Source organism: Molothrus aeneus, chromosome 6 (genome assembly GCF_037042795.1).
Source record: "Molothrus aeneus isolate 106 chromosome 6, BPBGC_Maene_1.0, whole genome shotgun sequence".
NCBI lineage: Eukaryota > Metazoa > Chordata > Aves > Passeriformes > Icteridae > Molothrus > Molothrus aeneus.
In genome coordinates, this window is record NC_089651.1 from 18,686,204 (window position 1) to 18,708,021 (window position 21,818).

Consider the following 21,818-nt stretch of genomic DNA (forward strand, 5'->3'; position numbering starts at 1 on the left):
AAACGTGCTTATTGCTGCCTGAAAGCTAGAGATTACTTTATATCCTGTGTGCTTCTAGTTAGTAATTAATTGCAAGTATAAAATTATTTTGAAGCTTTTGGTTAGTTTTTTGAAACTCTGTAATATATGAGTAGCATGATTATTATCTTAAAATGAAAGAAAAGTACTCAACTGTAAAATTGGTTCACAGTCATATCCAGTATCTTGGTATGGCAGTAATTTCTGGGACTTGGAAAGCTTTTGATATGTGTCTCCAAATAGCTGCAAATAGTCTCATGCATAAGAAACTTGAGTTTTTTGTGGGAATTGTTATTTACTCTAATTTTCAGATGATTGTCCTTGATGGTGACAGCCTTGCTTTAAATAGTTCATTAGTCTCTTCTGCTTATTTCTCCCTTTTCCTGCTCATAGATATGACTATTGTTCAAAGACCTTTTGTTTCATTTGAGAGCAGACCTGCCTGTTCAGAGAGGATGAAAAAAAGTAATTTACTTCTCTCCTACTCCCCAAAATTGCATGGGAAAGAGGTGGAAATGTGTAGACTTCCTTAAAAACCCCATTGAACTCCCTCCCCTATTTGCACTCTTCTTTTGCTGCAGTTTCTGTGACTCCTCCTATCCTGAGTCCTGGACACTGATACTTCTTTGCCCTGTACACATTTAGTCTTATTACGTTTGGGAATTGTATTCTTCTCTTCTAAATTTCTACACCATTTCTTGAGGGAACAGAAGGAACAACAGGATGGCTTTAGTTGTCACAGTGCCAGGGTGTGTTGCAGTGGTTTCTTGGGTGAAGTCAGGAATGCACTGGCACCAGAGAGGTGATGGAAGCTCTTTGATTAGATGATGTCATTGGGTGCATTTTATAGCTGCATAATGTGGAGATCATGGCATATAAAACATGTTGGTCTGGATGGACTGGCACTATTCTGTCATGAATGAGTTGCTTTGGTTTAACTCAAAACATGTTTCTAATTTTTTTTTTTTCATGTAAAATTAAGCATTAGTATGAGCTGAAGTAAGAATTTTTCCACTCAATCAGCTGAGGGTGTTCTCAGGGTTTGTTTATTACTGTGTTTGAAATTACAAGGGTGAAAATGAACATGCTTTAGTTCCGTGCCTTGACAAATTCCTGTCTTTAGTTGGTGTGTATCTTTCCCTAAACATTGAGTTAAAGTGTATCAGCACAGAGAAACATAAAATGCCTTGGTTTGAGCTGAACATTTGAGCAGTTGTGAGATGGGTGGGTTAGAGAGCCACCAGCACCTGACTTAGACAGTTGGATTACTGTGGTTCAGTAGATTTGCTGCAACCCATCTTCCATTAAGTCAGTCTAATGTGTAGATACAATTTTTTTTTTTACTGTCCTAATAGGTTTTAATTCAGTGTTTCCTTATGAAGAGAGAAAGAAATCTAGGTTTAACTTCAGGTACATGTAGTTGAGTAATGACTGGATCTAGCTCACAAGCTGATGGAGAGTTCAGCAGTTCATTCTGCACTTTTTCATGTGAGGATACTGAATTTTGAGTGTCTGCAATGTGTCTTAAAATGGGTTGAATGTATTGAGATTTGGACTATTTTTCCCATTCCTAAAGTAAATCACATTTTGTGAAAGAAGGGGACCTGGGCTCAATGGACTGCCTGTGAGACAGCCCTTGCTGTCAAGAAAGCCAAGAGCACTCCTGGGTTTCATCAGGAGTGCTGCCATCAGATCAGGAACCTCGCTCTCTACTCAGAGCTGGTGAAAGGACCCTTGAGGTGCTGTGCCCAGTTCTGGCTCCTCAGCAGGAGAGAGACGTGGACACGCTGCTGTGAGCTGATCAGAGCGCCCCAGAGATCATGAAGGACACCTTGCCAGTGTGTGTTTTCAAAGAATAAATCAGAATAAAAGACATTGTAGGAAAACTGTAGTGGGGAAGGCTGGTTCTCAAGGGTTTTGTTTGCTTTGTACACATTTTTTGAATACAATGTGATTAGTTGCAATGATTACCTGCTATGGCATATTTTGGGTTTGATGTAATGATTTTGTCGAGGACATCCAGGTCTCAAAATTCAGTGCTTGAAAAAAAGAAAAGAAAACAAAAAGGTAATTAAAAAAAAAATAAAGTAATTTGCAGCTTAATGCTATGTGAGGTAGACATTCTTTTCTTCTGTAAACAGTTGGGGATATTTAATTTCACAGTGGAGTTTTTGTAGCTTTAAAGGTGGGATGGGGGAAGTAAGTTTTAAATGTGCAGGAATCTAAACTTCATAGCAATTTCCTGTAAACTCCTGTTTTATGCCATGGGCTTGTATAAGTTCAAGAGCATTGTTGAAATTGGAGAAGTTTGTACTGATTTATATCATCTGTGCAACTGGCCCCTTTTGTGTAAGCAGGTTATGTAAGGTTTGGCAGCTGTACTGCATTTTGTGAGATGGAAAAAGTGTTTGGGCAACGTTGGCTGCTTTTTATTATGTCTGTGATACCTTCCAGCTCAGATGGCTGATTGGCTGCTCTTGGAGGGCACAGCCCTGATTTCTAATCTTTGTAAAAATGATGACAAGAGACATGAAGCACTGGGAAATAAGAAATAACCTGCAGCTTTAAGACTGAGGGGAAATATGGTCTTCATTCTGGTTTTTCTCCTGCACCTGGAATTTTAAAATGAGTTAAGCAGGGGAAAGAAAACAAACCAACCAAACAAAAAAATCACCCAAAAACAAAGCCAACAAAAAACCCCACTGGGGTGCAGTTTGCCAACTTCAAAATCTGTTTGTTTTTGCAGGGTGGTTTTCAGTCCCATTCTTCTGATAGGAGGGAAGCACCATTTAAGCCCTGAATTCAATGTGGTAGTTTATATGCCAAAACCCAGGGCCTTTTTGGCTGCAGTTGAATTGCATTTAATTAAGTTCTGACTAGAAAGCTTGGTTGTGAAGCTTGAAGCTTACATATAGAGCTTACATATTTGTAATATATGTAACATGTTACATGTATGTGCTTACATAGAGCAGTAACTGAATTTTATGTACTCTCTTGGGTCTGGTGCTTCTCGCTGCTGGACTGGATGGACTCTTGGTGGCTGTGTGTTCATAAGAAACTGTACATTTACACCATGGTTTTGATGGAGCTTTGGCTTTTGCTCTGCTTTGTTCCAGCTCCTTTCTTTGGTGTAGCAAAGTGGTGCAGCAGATCAGTTTAGGGACAGAATTGGTGCAAGTGCTGTGAAATTATCATTTGATGTTAGTCTCTTTTCGCCCTGCCTCTCCTTCCTTTCTGCCTTGGAAGTCTGGAGTTAAGGTTTAAAGCCAGTGAGGGGGGGGAGACAATCATCTCTGAAGAAGTAAATAAAGTAACTCATAAGTCTGTCCAAGGTCTGCTTTTTGTTTAGCAGCTTCTGTAGTGCAGCTTGGTTACTTTTTTTAAAAGGGTATTGATTTGCAATAGCTGCTTAGCAGTGAATTTTGCTCACAAGGGCTTTTTTTTCTCTCATTAGCTCTTTAGGAATTCATGTTTTCATTTTCTTTGACAGCCTCAGTGCTGTTAGACTTTAGTTGACCTGTTGCCATGCAAGGAGGATATAAAACTCCTCAGATGCCAGTCCTAAAATGTGATCGATCTAATGTGTACAAAGATACTGGATTTGATATTTTTAGTTTCTTACAATTGTTATGGCGTGTCCTGGCCCAGGGGTATTTAAAACTCTGGAATTTACATTTGAAAATACCACCACCACCAAGAAAATCAACCAAACAAACAAAAAACCCAAAAAACTACCCAAATGCTTGCCTTAGGCTCTTCATTGTTATTCAGTGTGCATCTTTTCAGCTGGCTTCAAAAACTGGGAGGCGTAATAGCACAGGTAGTGCCAGACTGAGATCCTTTGCTTAGTCTACTTATTTTTCTGAAATGTTATTTGGGGTAAATACTGGGTTTCTTTTTTGAATGGTGAAATGAGAATGATAGGGATTGTTAATATACTGGACACCTGGAAAATAGATTCTATTTGAGAAGCAAAAAACCCCAGTCCTGAACCATCATTTGTCCCAGAAACATTGATGATGTCTTGACTGTTTGAAGGTGATTGTTTTTTATTGAGGTCAATAAGAGATGTGGACTCTTGAGCATTCTTTAACAAATAAATTCAGGAAAGCTTTCCCCCAAAAATAGTGTGTTAGTTATTACTCCAGGCTCCTGAATTAAGGTTAATTTAAATCAGGATGAATCAAAATCCGTTCCTACATATAAACTGTTAAAGCATGCAGATTGATCCCTTCTCTGAGAAGCCACTTGGAGCTTTTTGGCATATTCTTCCCCTGCCCATAAAGCTCCAACCAAAAGTGTCTGCTTTTGTGTAAGAATTGATCCTGTAGACTGGAGGCATTTGGAAGATGGAAGCTGTAAGGCCTAATTATTATTCAGGACATTACTAAAATCTTTAATTTCCCCACTGTTTTTCCTGTATTCCTCTTTCTCTGATCAACCAGCTATTGTGAGCAGATTTCAATGCTTTTGACAGGAGACTAATACTTTTAATCAGATCCATGGGTTATTTCAAGGATACTTAGCCTTTGTCTTTTTCTTCATCACAAATCATACCCAGGAAGCTTTCCCCCACCCCAAAAATTTCTCTTATTACTGTTCTAGTTAAGTTTGCTGGTTTAGCTAAGCTTGTGTCATTCTTTCCATAATAACCATGGATGTTTCTTTTCTTTAGGATTTATAACTTGTGCAAAAAAATTTGTCTTCGGGTTACTCTGTGTTCCAGCCAGAACACTGTATTTTTACCTTCATTTGAACTAGCTTTGTCACTCAAAATAGAGGAGGGCAAAAAAAGGAAAACTTGACATTTTCTGCATTCTTGAAAATCCCTTACAGGCATGCAGTTAGAACATGACATTTATGGCTTGTTATAGTCTCATGTCCAGTGCTGTGTTGTGCCTTGTGCTGCCAAAAAAAAAGTCAAAAGAGCCTAGATGTTAGGCTAGAGAAAGGTGGAAGAGGAGGGATGGAAAGGGCTGCCCTAGCTAGTTGCAGACTCAAAGGAGAGTAACTTGCCATGGGGGAGGTGATGAGAAATGCCTCTTTCTCTGGGCAAGCTGCACTGGCTGGTTGCTGCCATTCTTTGCTCCTTCTGTTTAAGCACCACTGCTGCAGAAACATTGGTAAGATTGATTATTTGCTAAGGTAACTGAAAGGTTTTGAGTTTTCTCATTTTTTTCCTTGTAGAATGCTAATGTCAACACCAGGGGTGGGCACCAGGGAAGAAGTGCTTCATTTGGCAGTGGTATGGTTTTAAAGGGGCTCACTTAGACCACAGAAGATCAGTCTTGCTGTAGGAGCAGCTTCTTACATTGATTTCCAGACTCCTGATTCAGGGTCTTGATGTGCTGAGAGATCCCCAAACCAGAGCAAATTTCCTAGAATTCATGGCAATTCAGCACCTGCTGCCTGATGAAAGGATGGAAACCTCTTTGAAAAGGATGCAAAAATTGTATTTGCCTTACCATGGCTTGGTGTGTGCTCCTGTGATGGACCATGGGATTCTGTGGAGCACATAGAGGGAAGGAAACCTTTACCTCTTTAGGTGTTCAGTATACTCTGAAAAGTTCACTGAGAAGATCAGTGAACTTTTGAGGGATTGCAGAGACAGCCTGTTGTCAGGACAAGGTGGTGACAGGGTGTGTTGCTTTAGAAAAGTCCACCTGAGAGAGAAGTGCTTTGAAGGAAGGCTGCCTGCATTCAGATTGTTCTCCATGTTGTCCAAGTACATCTCCATCCTGCTGACCCTTCCTTTGTGGTGCAGCTACTTTGTTAATACCACACAGTATTAAACCTTTGAGTAACATTGAGCTTGGTGCCTGCTAGTGAGCTGAAATGTAGAGATGCAATTTTCCTGTGACAAGTTTGTGTGTGAATTTGAAAGTACTAGTTTTGTACAGCGGTCTCTGTGAGGCCACAGGTAAACACACATCACCTATGAAATTAAATGACACTATTTTTTGGGAAGAGGCTCTTGAGTTGGAGCTCCTTTAATATCATAGAAAAGCCATGAGGGCCCTTTGGTTTACAGATTTTTTTTTTTCCTTCATCTGAATGCATTGAGAGTGCAGGCTGAAATTTTAATGGAAGGCCTGAGGACAGGAATTTTGTTCCATGATAATTTAGGGGATCTGTTTTCATCCTTTTAACCTGCTTTGAGGGTTTAATAGGACTTTACTAGTTTTGTCTCCTTTAGTTTTTCTTTTAGGTAACTTTCATGGGATTTTTCATTTTGGTCTAAGCTCCTTTTTAGTCTGTGCTTACACATTTCAATAGCCACGTCATATGGCCCAAAATCACTTCTAATAGCCACATTTTTCTTCATTCAACAGTCTATCTTTTGTCTGTCTTTATTCCTGTAGGGTTGGATGCAGGTGGTGCAAGGTGAGCAGGATCAGATGAGCTGGATCAGACAACTGATTTGACCTGACCAAAAATGAGTATTTGGCCATATCAGTTTCACAGTGTGATTCAGCAGCTGGTTGTGCAGACAGGTTTTTTAAGTCTGCTTTTCTCTGTCTTTAGTTGTTTGTCAATAGCTGCTTCCCCACACAGTCTGAGTTGCCACAAATTACAGCCTGACTTGTTAAGGAAAACCAAAATGAGTGGCAATTTACATGCATAGGTTGTCCTCTGAACTGGGGCAGCTCTCAGCTACTGCTGCTGCTTTTTCAGGAGCTGTCAGTCTATCCTGGTTGCTGGAGCTGAGGAACCTTTGGGAAGGCATCTGGGGACATGACTGTGCCTCGGCCACTCTAATGTGAGCTATCTCAGAAACCTGCGGAGTCACCTCCATGGAAGTCTTTTATTTCACCTAGAAAACTTGTTTGACCTCATACTCAGGTGTATGTGTATTGTGATACAAGTGATCAATGTCTATCTGTCTGTCTATATCTGCATGGTTATTATATTATTATATTCCCCTCTTTAGTGGGGTAAACCGCTCATGATTATATATGCTGCTGTGTAGGTGCTGTGACTGCCCTGGAACTGGAGTTCTGCCTAAATGGGGTGGAGGATGGACATGGAGATCAGAGCATTTTAAGGTTAAGTGTGTTGTGAGGGACATTTGCTGGTGATAGCTGTAGAGCTGCCTGCTCCTCCTTTGCTGAATGGATGGCCCAGCTGCAGGTAAAGCAGCTCTAGAGCCTCTGCCGTTTGCAGGGGGGAGAGCAAGATCCCCCTGCAGAGGAACATGACAGCAATTACAAATGTAATCATCCCTGAAGTGTGGACAGGATTCTCTCTCATAAAATAAAGCATAAAGTGTTTTCACAATCCACATTCATTTACTTCCTTAGTGGCTCCTACTGTGATTGCACAGTGAGTGCTGTCTTCTCAGGAGAGCTAAGTGTCTGAGATAAGCCAGGTTATGAAACATCTGGCCAAGCATTGTGCAGGACTGAATAGATGTCTCTTTACCATGCTTTTCTGGAGCTCCAGTGTTAGGAGGACTTAGCTGAGATGCAGCTCAGTGCTCTTGCCCAGCTGGTGCCCATCTGGAGCTCCTGTTGATCTAATACTGTGCAGGGAACCTGGGGAGGTGATGGGTCCAGTGCACAGATCCCTGGTTATGTTTGAGAGCTCCCTCAGGGCAAAGGCTTCCTCACACAGACCCATGGCCCAAAAGGCTGTCATGGCATTGGGAAGGCAGTGTGTTTCTCTGAGCCCCCTGAGGCAGCTGTGTTGTGTTTGCATGTGGAACTTGCAGGCTGCATATGTGGTGCTGGGTAATGTTTACCAGCTGTGAACTGGCTGTCCTCACCAGACCATTTCTCTTGTAACTGTACAATCTCAGCTTTTCATGCAGATGTTGTGTGATTTGCCACAGTTTGATCTGGTCCTTTCCAATTGGTATGTGCTGTTAATCTATTGTGAGTCTATTCAGGCTGCTTACATTGCCCATAGGTGGAGTGATAGGGAAACTGGGACATGGATGGGAATGGGGAAAAAAAACCTCCAAAAATTTAATGTCTTTCTAAGTCTTTATGGATTTGTGATTTATTTTTTGACAGAAAGAAATTTCAGGACACTTGATTTTATTCTTTTTTTTTCTCTATGGATTTGCAAAAGGAGATGAAGCTGTGGTCATTGCAATATAGGATATTAACTTGTAGTAACTGACCACACAAGGACGATACTCAGTTGTAAATGCTTATAACAATCAGGTACTGCTCAGCATTGGGAGACAATGGTAAATACACAGAGGCAAAACTTGTGAGATGGTTTCATGAAGGACTTACTTTTTGCCCTGTGGGCCTGGGGTTTGATTTGCTTTAATAAATGTGTAAAAGTTTTGGGAGTAAACAATGGTGTCTCTACCCTGCTGTACGTAATGTACCATTGTACCATTACAGGCTTTGCAAAGAGCTGCTGTCCCTGCACATCCTGTGGCCTCACTGTGTGTGTCTCTTTCAGATACATGTACTGGACTGACTGGGGTGAAACGCCCCGAATAGAGCGGGCGGGAATGGACAGCAGCATGCGCAAGATCATTGTTGATTCCGACATTTACTGGCCAAACGGACTCACGATAGATCTCGACGAGCAGAAACTTTACTGGGCTGATGCAAAACTGAGTTTCATTCATAGGGCAAATCTGGATGGTTCCTTTAGGTAAGCTCCCTTTGGTCTATAATAAGGTGTAAGTAATTTCTCACTTTCTGTGTTCATTTTGAAATGAGACTTTTTTCCCCAGTAATCTTGAATAATGCAAATACCTACCTATTTTTTTAAAATGCAGTTCTTAATAGCCTTGCAAAAAATAACCTCACATACTATAAAACTGGTTTTAAGAGTAAGAGTGTTTGTATCAGTATTTCACTTAGACTGTTCACAGCCTTCTTGTACAGCAGGATTCTTCTTTTTTAGGCTCTTACTTGTCTTGAAAATAGTTGGAGATGCTTATTCTTGACCCTAGACAATATAACATTTACCTTGTGACTAGGATTTTATGGTATTGTTATTTTTTTTTTTTACCAACAAGAAATACACATTGAGACGTGCTGGTCCATGGCCCCATCCAGAGATGTCCTTTATGTCATGCCTATTAATTAAGGAATTTTTGCGTTGTTTCAAACAACAAGCAGTTAGGAAGCAGATTTCCTAAAGTTTGCTGGAAAGCACAGGGTGGAATTTTTTTGATGGCTGCTGTCCAAGTGTGCTGTTAAGTTTTGGCTTCTGTAGACATGGAGAAATGACACTTCAGGCAGGGCAGACTTAGGCATTTGAGATTGCATCTTCAGTTCTGTGCAGTGCTCAGTGGGCAGGGTATGTTGGTTCTGAAGGGTGAGTGTCACATGCAGTAAAGTGTCCTGCCAGATTAATCTCTGAACTGTCATCTGGCTTTGGTCTTCAGGTAGTTTTAAATGACATTTTCATGATTTCATAACATTTTAAATGCCTGTGTCAATAAAATTGTTTTGCCTTGGTGAAAAGTTGGAGGAGCTCTATTTTACGCATTTCTGTGTAACAGAATAATATGCCTTCCCCAAAAAAAATTTCCATGGTGTTTTTCATTTTTTTTTACTGAGTTGCATTCTATGCCTGATTTTCACAGTCATAAAAGAGCAATAGCAATATTGACATCCTTTATAAAACACTCTCAAGTGTTTTATAGACACTCTGAGAGCACTGTGTAAGAGCTGGATAATAGTGGCATTGTAGTAAGTGACAAGTATTGACTGACAGTCCAGAGTGGAGACAGGGAAAAGCCCTTTGTGGAAGGCAGGGGTAGCTCCAACTCTGGCTGCAGGTTCCTAGACAGAAGGAAAGATTTTCATATGATTTAGCATAAGTATGTTTCTCTGATCTGGGGGCAAGTGGCAGAGTTTGAGGTTTCCAGGCTGTTTCTGGGGTTTTCATGCACATACAAATTGTACAGACTTTACTTGCATGTGTGTAAATGTTGAAGTTGTAATTGGCAAGTAAAATCTATTCTGCTCATTTTAAGGTAGAGAAAAGCCACCTGAAAGGGAGCAAGACTTTGAATGCACTAATTCCAGCAATCTATCCAAATTACTTTGTGATAGATCAATGCCCCACCTCCCAAACAGATTTCTGTTGGACCATAAATCAAATAGTGTTTTAGGAAATAATAATGTATTTTGCATTAAGAAAAAATTGGCTCTCTTTCATATTTTACTCAGGTGCTAGAGCATGTAAATGCACACTTGAGGTCAGAATAACCCTGTACAGGGTGCATTCTGGAGGTTCCTGATGTCTGACTGCATGTGAACTGTTAGGTATTGTCCAGCATAATAACTCTGAAAGTGTTATGGATATTGATAAAATGCCATGAAGATTGATCTTAATCATAACTCCTTTTAAATGAAATTTTTATTTTTTCCCTTTTCCTTTCCACTGATCAGTGCTGAAACAGATGTCTGTGAAGCTGGGACTCTTGGATTCTGGTGTTAAGGTGCATTTCAGTTAAGGGCTCAAACTAGATGGTAACTTCTGAAGTTGTTTCTGTTCCTTAAACATGGGGCAACTTTCACTCATCCATGACAGTAAAGAAATCTGTGGTGTTTCAAATGCTTCCACTCCTCCCATCCCAGAATCCATTCAGTATTACCTCAAAATCTAAATAAAAAGGAAATTTGCATTCCGTGTGGTGGATTAATGTTACTGGAGCAATCTGCCTCCTAGCAAGCTTCATTTTGCATCCACATTTTCTGGAACTATTTCAAGGGATGTAATTACAGGAGAAAGGGAGACTTGATATCTAAGAATGATGGAAATAGGGGCAATACATAGTGGAAAGCAGCTGTTATGATATTAGGATACAGCCACTGCTGTTATTAGTGAAGAGGAAAGAGCAGTGGTGAGAGTGGAAAGTGAAATTAGTATTTGTATTTATTCTGTTGTGTTTTATGGTAAGAAGTAGTGGTAATTAGAGAGAATTTTTAGAACAGTTTCAATTTTATCTCAAGAAGAGAAATATTATTAATAATTTTGTTTTCTCATCTATATGCTGGTACTTTTGTCCACGTCTCGGTCTGTTTTAAACTTGTCAATGTCTGAATATATATCAAGAATTTTGGGGGTGGAATTATCTGCATTTTCCAGGGTAGAAGGGAATTTTTATTCCCTTCTACCCTGGAAAATGCAGATAATTACCTGTGCTGCTGAAAATGAAACAGAGGCCTTTCCCTGCCAAATGTTAGCTGGTTTTTGTTTATCCTTAAACATCTTCAGTGGAAAAAAAATGAATGCAGATTTAATAGAGGTTTAAGAAAATTAAGTTCCTTATTTTCCTTCAGGATGACACTGAGACTTCAGCTTTCTCAAAGTCATATGATGAAAAATTTTAAATAATGCTTTGCTGTGTCACAACACTGGTTTGAAAGGTGTGTGCATACCTTTGTGTATACATAAAATGGTTTGTGAAAACTGAGTACCTGAGAGTTTTGACTGAGGAATTGTCAAGCATCTTTTCTCTGACTTAATAAATATCTTCAAAACTACTAAATCTAAATTTATTGCAACTGGTATAAATTTTGGGATCCTGTGAAAACATGTTAGAAATGTCATGTGTTTTGTGGCTTCCAGTTCATCTAATTCTTGGAGGTGTGGCTGTATGTCATTGAAAAACCACCTCAAATGTTTCAGATTTGTATTAATTATAAATATTTAGTTTTAGGAAAAATATAACTGACCTTTGCTCTACATTAAAAATTAATCTGAAAAATACTTCCTTCTGCTGCAAATTTAAGAAGGGGGTCATTTAATGAGACTCATAGGTCATTTCTGCCTTTTTCTCCTAGAAGAAAAGACTGAGTGCAAACTGAAGTTCTGGGCAAAGATGTCATATACTGCTATAATCAGAAGAGCACTCTTTGGACCTAAGTTTCCTTGGAAAGTCACTTGTGTTTGGGTATTTGTGCAGCTCCTGAAGTTAAGGAACTTAAGGGGTCAGTGTAGAGCCTGAATCAGATACTTTGATGTTCTGAAACCCAGTATATTTGTGTCCTTGTTGCTATGAAGGGGTAAAATTTTATTTTACATTTTTCAGACTGCTTGTCACTTTTATCACCAGGTGAATCTCTTGATTCACCCTGTGAATTTGTTGAAAGACGACAGTTCCTATGTGAATTTCTACAGAGCCAAATTTTTTCATGTGTGTGTGGTAACAAGTGGAAGCAATCCATTTTTTAATCCTTACTCTTTCTCCCAAAAAGGCAAAAAGTTGTTGAGGGTAGCCTCACTCACCCCTTTGCCCTGACGCTGTCTGGGGACACTCTGTACTGGACGGACTGGCAGACGCGCTCCATCCACGCCTGCAACAAACGGACGGGAGAGAAGAGGAGGGAGATCCTGTCTGCCCTCTACTCACCCATGGACATCCAGGTCCTGAGCCCCGACCGACAGCCCTACTGTACGTCCTGCTTGCCCCCAAACCCCTGCTTGGCTGCTGCTTCTCTGGCAGGGAAAATGTCAATCAGCAAAGTGGTCAGTGTGGAGTTTCAAAGTTCTGCACGCTTGGCAAGGGGTTGGTTGCTAAAGGTAGAAGTGCTTGAATCCTGTGCCTTGCTTTGAGTATTCCGACCCGAATTGGTGTGAACTCACTCACTGCCCCAGCTGGTAGCAAAATCCAGTGCAGTATTCAGTGACTTGTTTTGGTTTGGAATATTTGAACAAGGATGATACCAACTTACCTGACATTTTTTTAATGCCATTGCTTTAAAGACATCTGTAAGAAATGCTTATTATTATTTTTTTTAATAAGTAAAATTGCCACAAATTATATAATGTTCATGTTGTACTTATAAGTGCCATTTTTGCAGTCCAAACTTGATCATGGTTATCTTCAGTACATATCAAATAGTTCGTGCACATCTTAGCATGGAAGGGTTTTAGTTTTGAGCTTTCATGTAGACACACATGTGCCTCTATTTTTCTATACATTCTCTGGTGCTACTTCAAAGGAAGTAGAGTATTGAAAATTGAGTAGAGCTGCATGTATTTTGTATGTTCACATGATTCCATGTGGCAGCTGGTTTTGAAGGTTTTGAGCTTTTTTAGGATTGTGAGAATGGGACTTAAAATCAGTGTTGTGAAATGTATAGAATTGAGTAGCTCTGGGAAGAATCAAGTCTTGTCCAGAGGAAATACTCTTGCCATTTGGACTGGCTTCTTTCTGTATGCCAGCTGTAAAATCTGCTTCCCTCAAGATAGTATTTGTTATTCCAATGAAGTTAATAGGATGTGAGTAAACAGGCCTGAAAGTAAGCAAAAGGAGTTTGGAGATCATCCTGGGGATGGAACATGTGCAAGTTTTCCTTGAGGTTGCTGGGTATGCACAGCACCCCGGTCTATCTCACAGCTCCAGATAAGAGTTTGTCCGTGCTGAATTCTTGTCATTGCTTTTAGCTCCAGGAATGTCCCAGCCTTGGGTCATAGTATTTGAGTCAGTCACAAAGAAAATAGAGCACACAGAGAAAGAGTATATGCTGAAAATAGCTCAGATGCCATTGATTGACTTCATTAAGATCAGGCTTGGATTCCTTCCGCGCCTTTTTTTTTTTTTTTTTTTGCTCTGTGAGTGTCAGTGGAAGTAACAAAAGTCAAATTAGCCAGACATTTTGTGCTTTTATATTAGATTCAATCAGATGGTGATTGAAACTACAGTTTTGCAGAAATCTTGAAAAAGTTGCAAGTATTTTTTATAAGGGGCAATATTTATCCATAATTACCTATTAATATGGTTTCATGTCTTGCTGCCATTTTTTTCCCCATTAAAGGAGGAAGGAGTGGTCAGTGGTCATATGTCCATCCTTGTCCTGTACATGCAAGAGTAGGAATTTGTAATGTAGGAATTGTACAAATTCTTGTTTTCTTTCATAGAACTGATTGTCCCATCAGTTGCATACATCTCAATTTAGGTGCCCCTAGAGTTAAGATGCTGGGGAGGGGGGGAAATCAAGCATTTCATATTGTGATTGCTCTGTTTTTTCGCACTAAAGCTTATGCCAGTCATTTGGGATCTGTAATTTCTTCCTCAAGGAGAAAACAGAGCTTATGGGCTTCTAGAAAACTTAGACTAAATCTGCTTTGTTTCTTGAAGTTCACACTCCATGTGAAGAAAACAACGGTGGTTGCTCCCATCTGTGCCTGCTGTCTCCAAGGGACCCCTTCTACAGCTGTGCCTGTCCCACTGGTGTGCAGCTGGAAGATGATGGCAGGACGTGCAAAGCAGGTAGGAGCTTGGCTTTTTTCTACAGTCACAGTGTTGGTGTGCTTTGGGTTCACTGCTTCAGAGCTGATCCTTGAAGAATTGAGTTGAGAGGAGCTGCCTGATAAACTGAAATGTCATTTTGCATATAGACCTCCCACTAAGATACCAAAGACAGTGGTTTTTATGAACTAAAGTAATCCCTTGTAGTATAAATCAGAGAATTTTGCCTGTGTTTAGGGTTGACACTTCTCTGTAGGAATGAAGTAGTATGTGGAACCCATTGGTGAAGGATTTTATTAGAAGTAAGTTAATGTAGGACATCTTTCCATTTGGGCAGTGGAGAAACTTCTGCTCCCTCCCATTCATCCTCCAGAACAGGTCTGTGATAAAGCAGTGGTGGCTGAGTTGTTAACTGAGAAAATACTGTTCTAGGTGATGGCCCTGAGAAGTAGGAGAGGGTTGTGTATCACCAATAAAAGTTGTTTAGAGAATAACAGCTGGAGTATACCTTTTAATTAGACAGTAACTAGATGCATATTTTGTATCCACAGGTTGAATGAGCCCTGTGGTATACTTTGAAGTCTTGTTTTTTTCACTGATTGATAAGTCTTTTTTAAAGATGCATCTTAGAAAAGCAGGCACCTAACACTGATATGGTGATAGAACACTAGGAGGGAAGGTTTTGGAGAGTGTTCCGCTGACTCTGCTGCCTGTCTCCAGTGTGCTTTTGAGTCTAGTCAAATAATATAATCATTTTCTGATGTGGCTTGATTCCTCTGTGTACTAGAGCATGCATAAGATGCCTTTCTTTTGTGAACCAGAAGCACAGTTTAAACACTGAATCTCCAGGGTTTAAGGGCCGGTTTTATTAGCTCATCCTACTCTAATTGAAAGGCTTATAAGGTAGTTTTGCAGCTGCTAAGAGACTTTTCCCTTTACTCTTTCCAGCTTTGGAAAGTTTCCCTTTCACAGCTTTTAAAAACCCCTCACTGAAAGCTCAGGACAACTTTTTAGACGTTCATATTGACCTCATGTTTCTGGCAGTGGGAATGAAGGTCAGCCTGCTTTTGGCATTTTGGCAAATAGAACAAGCAGGACCAACTGCTTATACTGTGCTTTCACCTTTCCGTTGTCAGGCCAGACAGTCTGCCAAGGGTTTTCTGTCAAAGGAGGGCAAAAAAGTGGGATGAGAACAGGAAATCTGGTTTTGCATAAGAATGTAGCTTTTTCGTTCAGTTTTATGGATTATTTCTTTCCCAAGCTCCACATCTTTTGTTGCCCTGTCTGCCTTATGCCAACATCCATGTGCTTCTCTTTCCCATCTTGCTAATTAACTCCTTGGTTGCAAGGAGCTGACTTTTTGTTCTCCACACGAGCCCTTTGTAGTGGTGTTGTAGCAGGAGCTGCAGACCCACGGGTGTTGACCACATCTTCACTTTGTTCCTCTTGGCTTGGGCAGAGGTGCAAAAGTGCAGAGTCACTTGGGCATATGAGCTGCTTTGATTTCAGGCTGCTAAGTGGATCTCACAAAAGCTGCTGGGGGTTTATCTGCAGAAGGGAAAAGCATTCTGTTCTCAAAATCCCTGTCCACATGGGGAGTTCACTGGTGCAAATGTAACTACAGAATGTTATTTCTGTATATATCTGTCAGAAAGAATTCTTGAGCAGAAAAGCCCTGGGTGCTTAGGTGATTTAAGCTCTCTTGAATATTGAAGTAAACATACATTGGTAATGTTCAGATGAGAGCACTCTGTAGCTCTTTACAAATGGTAAAGGGCCTAGGTAATTAACAAAATTATGAATTCAAGGACAGGCTGTGCCAGTATTTGTCTTGTTGAGTTACATCTGTATATAATGAAACTCTGAAACTGGATTTTTATGCTTTGACTAAACTAATCATTGATATGCTGGGACCTTAAGTATTGTGCCTGTGTTGAAATATAGTTCATTTTCCTGTTGTTTTATACTTTTGGTGTTTGTTCTTGCTTTCTCTCTGGTTCTAAAGAGTTGCTCTGAATAAATTTTTAAAAATTGCCTTTACAGTACATATCCATCACTAATAATGGATGATAGATAGATAGCAACTGGCATTGAGTGTATGTTCTCCTCTGGGAACATGTATGTCTTTTGTGGAGGTAAATAGGTAAATTTATTGTTTTGCAGACCTGTGGTGCTAGGTCTGTTTTCCTCTGTTGGCTTGAAAATGTTCTGCACTACCGTGAAGTTCCCATATCAACAAGCAAGGGAGTTATAACTTTGGAAAGTAAATCAGATGCTCCTGACCACATACTCCTAGCAAAGTGAACATTCAAGCTCTGGTCTTCGAAATTACTTAGGAGGTTGTGTTGGACCACCATGGTCTTGTTGGATGTGTCAAATACATGGTTTTAGATGGCTGTCTGAACCTAATCTTGCTGGCATAGAAGGTAACGAAGTCCCAGTTTGTAAAGGCTGTCAGAGTCTGATGGTTCTGGTTGTGCTTGTGGAGAGTGGCCTAGTCAGTAGGAGCTGGTAACACATTGTAACTTTCAAGAATAACAGACTAGTGAAATTGCATGTCTCCAAATGGAGCTTCAGTTCTCAGATTAGGTAGTTTTCTTGATCTGTGTTTTGTTTGGTTGTTTGTTTGTTTTGTTAATTTGTTTGAAAGCCTTTCCTAAGCTAACTTGAGCAATTGCATGAATATTTGAGAAAGGAACCAAAATTTGGTTGCAGTCATTTAGAAGGGTTGTGTAATTCTACCAGCAAATAGGCCAGTTAAAAGCAGAGCAAAAGAGGGGAAGTTTCACAAGCCTGGGGACCTTCTTTTAGTAATTTTGCTGATTTAGGACCATCCTGAATTTTTTCTTGCTTTCATTGCTTAAGGATCACATTTATTTTCTTTATGAACAGAATTATTTTGATTCATGAGTCTTCTGTTTGCGTGCAATGTCTCCTTTTAATAAGCTGTTCTTTCTCCTCTCCTGGGGTTCCCTTCCTAGGATTTAGTGAGTTCTGTGGGTCAGTGGTAGTTTGTAGTGTTGTGAGAAAGACAAATGTATTGATGGCTGTCTTGTCTTCAGCAGTAAATTATTTGCTCCATTTTTACCTGGAAGATACTTCAGGTGATACCTGCCACCTCTTTTGAGCAGATAGACTTTGCTCATGCTTCTCATTGTGCACAGCAAATGACATGAATTTATCTGTTTATCACTCCAGCTCTGGTGCACCTTTGGTGTAACTTGTACCACTTGAAGTGAATGTTTCCAGATAAAATGGAGCTGGATCTTTGCACCCTATTCTGCCTTTGTGGAGCAGGTTTGTTTTGCTTTGCTGGGCAAAGCCGCAGTCTCAGAATGTTGGATTTTTTCCCTCTGCTTTTTCCTTCCTTCTGTGGCTTGACCATGTGGTTCAGGTCAGTCACATTCAGGGAAGTTCAGATGTTTTTTGTGTATCTTGCCAGCTGTGATTAAACCCTGATCCCAGTCTCCTGTACAGCAGCTCTGTGTCTGCATCCTTCCAAGACTGAGCTGGTTTTTGTAAACAGCATTCAGCAGCATGTTTCTGGAAAATATATAATTTCTTTCTGCTGTGTTCAGTATCACTGGCATACAGCTATCACTGCAGGCCTTCTAAAGGAATGCCAAAACCCTCATCTTTTTTCTAAGTGGATATATTTCCTGTAAGCGGTCACTTGACTTCCTGAATTTCCTCTGCCTGTCAGAGTTGCATTCCCAAAGGTTCTTATTCTCATTGCACATAATTTTCTGATATCATAGTACCGAGTTAGTCCAAGTATGTGAACTAGAATTAGTTGGATAGCATTTTAAAACCTATTATCCAGGGCTGATACCTGCAAAATATTTTCAATATTCCACGCCTCACTCTCAAAAGTCTTTACTAGCTTGGCTCTCTGGCTATGAAGCTGTAATAGGTAGGATAAACTGGGACTTCAGCTAATGTTCTTTTTTATTCTATTTTTTTAACTTCATCAAGGACACTCAGAGCTACACAATGTCAGAATTAGTCCAGATTCATGCAGCTTCTGGAAGCTTCTGGACCCCTAGTTTTAAAAAAAAATATTTTTCAGGATTTTGTTTTATTTCTCATTAAATATGTAATGCTTGCTGCAGTATATAGATAAAATATTTCAGTAAATGCTACAGAATTTTACTTTACTCATTATCCAAATTCATTGCAGCAATTTCACATGGCCTGAATATCATTAATTCTTGATCCATTTTACATATTTAAATTCCTCTCTAACCAAATTTAAATCTCTATTAAGAGGAATCCTTTTTTACTTGCTTCCACATAAAAACACAAATCAAAACAAGTCAAGCCTTTCTGTGACACTGGAATCTCTTTCTTGGAGATTTAATTTTACTCTGATTTATTGCTTTTCCATTTGTGTTGGGAAAGGTCATGATTCTATTGCCTTTCTTGTGTTTGAAAGCAATGTGAGAGGCCTCTTGGTAAGAAGGCATAAGGGAGGTTGAGGTGTAGATGTATCTGCATGCCATGCAAAGAGTAGATGACAAATGCAACATCCAAGTTTGCCACAGTTTTGGAGGAATGCTTTTGATATTTTGCACAAAGAGGTGATGCCTGGAAGAAAGGGCAATGCTAAGTAAAGTATGTTCCTTTAATACACTGGGCATTGGCTCAGTATAGATCTAAGCCAGGGCATGTCTGGATGATGTTCTTGATCACAGGGTTTAATTTTAGGTGGTCCTGCAGAGAGCAAGGAGTTGGACTCAATAGTTAAGTAATACAACTTGAGATATTCTGTGATTCTAAGTAGACCAAGCAAAACTGTCTCCAGGAAGGGCTATAAAAGCATAAATGATCCTCTGCCATAGCTGAAGGCAAAGAATTTGGCTGCAAAAGCAACGATATCCAAATGGTACTTCAACTTCTGCTCACACTGATGTTTTTACTGAACTCAGAAAAAGTGAATGTCCATGTGCTGGGGCACAGATTTGTGAGCTGATGCTACTGGTGCAATGCTTGGTAATGAATTGCTCCTATAAGGGGCCTTTCCTAAAGGCTGTACAAAAAATATATTAGGGATAAATACCCACAATTGCATCAGTTCTTGCTAGTGGCTTGCCTTAATGCTGAGGTAGTTGGCAGGTTTCACAGTGAGACAGGTACCTGAATTCACAATTATCTTAGTGGCTTCTTTACTACAGCAAATCTACCCTTTTAGAAAAAGGGGTTTGCACTGCTTGAGATGTGGAAATTAAACTCTTGCTATGCATCAGCATGAGCATTCCTTAAAGCCAGCATGAGAACTGCTGCTGTATATTGAGCTTTAAGCATAATGTGAGTCAAATTAAAAAGGCCCCCACAGTATTTTCTTTTCCAGTTTGATAACTGTAAAAGAAAATACTTGCTTCAGGTGTTTGAAGTCAGCTAGCCTTTTCTATCCTGGATCCTGTTGTTGAGGCAGTTGATCAGGGTTGGCTGCCATTCCCAGTGTCTTATTTCTCTTTGCCATTCTACACGTTGTGAAATAGAAAACTGTTTTTGGAACCTGCTGGCTAATACTGCATAATATGTACAGTGGTTTTTTAATATGCAGAAGACAGAAGAATATTGAAGGAAGAAATGCTAAGGCACTTTCTTCTCATCTCCTGTGCATTTCTGGTGCACATCATATGTTTTAAAAGTTTTGTCTGCGGTTCCTTGGTGAGCAATCAGGAATTTATTACAGCAACTAAGCCTCCAAGCAAGACAAGCTGGCAGACAAATACCTTCATGATGAAGTACTTACTTCATGCCATTTAACCACCAGAGAAGGTTTCTTTGCCAGCATGTCTTCTTGATTAATAAGAGGAACACTATGGATTAATCCAGACTTTCTGATGAAGTAGATCTACCATTAATTTGAGAGAAACAGCCTTTTTTAAGAAAGAGAAGGGTCGGGGAGGTATTTAGGATAACTGCTGTAGAATCAGTTCTTTCAAATACCTGATAAAACTCCTGCTGACATTGTGTGAGTTCCTGTCTGGAGTATTCTAGCACTTAAAAGATGCTGGAAGAGAAACCTCGTGTATCAGTAGATAAATTTTGATTGCATTCTATCATTGGTTTGGAGCTGTATTGGGAAGCAGCACTCATGTCCTAATTTTTTTGTCATGAGATACAAAGGCAAAAAGAAAACTGTATTTTACCTTATTGCCTAGACTGGTTATCTGTCTCTCCCTGTTGACAACTCTGTGATTGAAATGCAGCTGTGGAAAATCATTGGCTTTTGGTTGAAGGTGCTTTGATTTCTTAGGTGTCTTCTGCCCTGTGCCTGGTGTTTGACTACTGCAGGGAAACATTATCCAGAAGATGGATGACTTTTTCTTCACTCCTTCTCTCCCTATTGCACTCCCAAAGGTGTATTGTAATTCCTGTGCTTATCCAGGAATTGTTGAAATTGCAAGTTTGTAATTAAAAACTGTTCAGTAATGGGTTCCTGAGAGTTTAGGAAATCTAGAGGGAAATTTACCTCTTCTCATTCCACTCCATTTAGTGAGTGAGTTTTTTCCCTTTCATTCATGTGTAGATCTTTGTTTTGAGTCTGTTTTCCCTCCCCTTGCTTTATTTAGTGTGTTATGTTGATGAGTTTATTTGATTTATATGAAAAGATTACATTCTTTTCTATTCATAGCAACTTTTATGTTTCTGAATGGGGACCACTTTGTGTAGCGACAAAATGAAATAGCCTCATATGGAAATGGCCTTTTTTATAATTTCACTGGATAAAGGCCATTAGAAACATGTCATAAGGAACAAACCTGGAGGGAGTGAGGAGCATTCTTGAAGGTCTGCCATATCATCTTCTAGTTCTGTTGTTGGTGGTTTTCCTGGGCTATGGTGAATGAAACTTTCTTTTCAAGCTTTGCTGGTGCATGTTTCAAATTGATGACTACTCTCCAGGACTCTGAAACACTGTCTAGTTAGAGCTTATTTTTGTGGTTAGGGGATTTTTTGTTTTGTTTTTTTTTTTTTTTTTTCTTTTTGGTGTGTGCCTATAAAGGAAATAGCGAAGCTCTCCCTTTTCAGCTCTGTTGAGTCTCTGGATTGAATCTGGTTTTACGCTGCAAAAGAACCACACCCTGGGTCTGCACTGAAAAGGTTTATATGTAAACTTTGTTATCTTGCATTCTCTTTGTGCTGGGAACATACACAGGCAAAGTCACCAAGACCCAGTGATAACTGCCTAAGCTGCTGTGGCTTGACTGCTTCTTTCAGCACTGGGTGGCTGTCTCTCTGTTTTACTGCATTAATGTGAGATTGAGACTCTCCCTAGATTTGCAAACCCTAATTTGCAGCTGTTTGTATCTTTTTGTCTGTTTTGTTTTGCTGTTTTGCTTTTTCCTTGATTGTGTCAGTTTAGAATTGAATTTTCTGGGCCTCCATCAGCCTTGGCACATAGTAAATAATGCTTAAATTTCAAAGCATTGCACAGTTTTCAGTCTCAGAGAGGGCTCGTGGGGTGTAAATATTTATTTCTGTTTGTGTAAAGGATGACAACAGTGCAAAGAAAATTAATGTGTTCAAAGTCTCTTGCTGAATGGAAAACATCTGCAATTAGAAGTCAATAGAAGTAGGATTGTAGAAAACCTACTGTATTTTTGTTCATTTT

The 21,818-nt window shown here is 39.7% G+C and overlaps 1 protein-coding gene across 1 annotated transcript in view; it reads left to right on the forward strand.

The window, feature by feature from the left end:
• LRP5 (LDL receptor related protein 5) overlaps positions 1 to 21,818 on the forward strand; it is a 93,399-nt gene that overhangs the window by 5,784 nt on the left and 65,797 nt on the right. The window contains exons 2-4 of the mRNA XM_066551425.1: positions 8,437 to 8,634; positions 12,201 to 12,397; positions 14,087 to 14,218. Coding sequence (XP_066407522.1) covers positions 8,441 to 8,634; positions 12,201 to 12,397; positions 14,087 to 14,218 — 523 coding nt within the window. The 5' untranslated portion in view covers positions 8,437 to 8,440. The remainder of the gene's footprint in view (positions 1 to 8,436; positions 8,635 to 12,200; positions 12,398 to 14,086; positions 14,219 to 21,818) is intronic.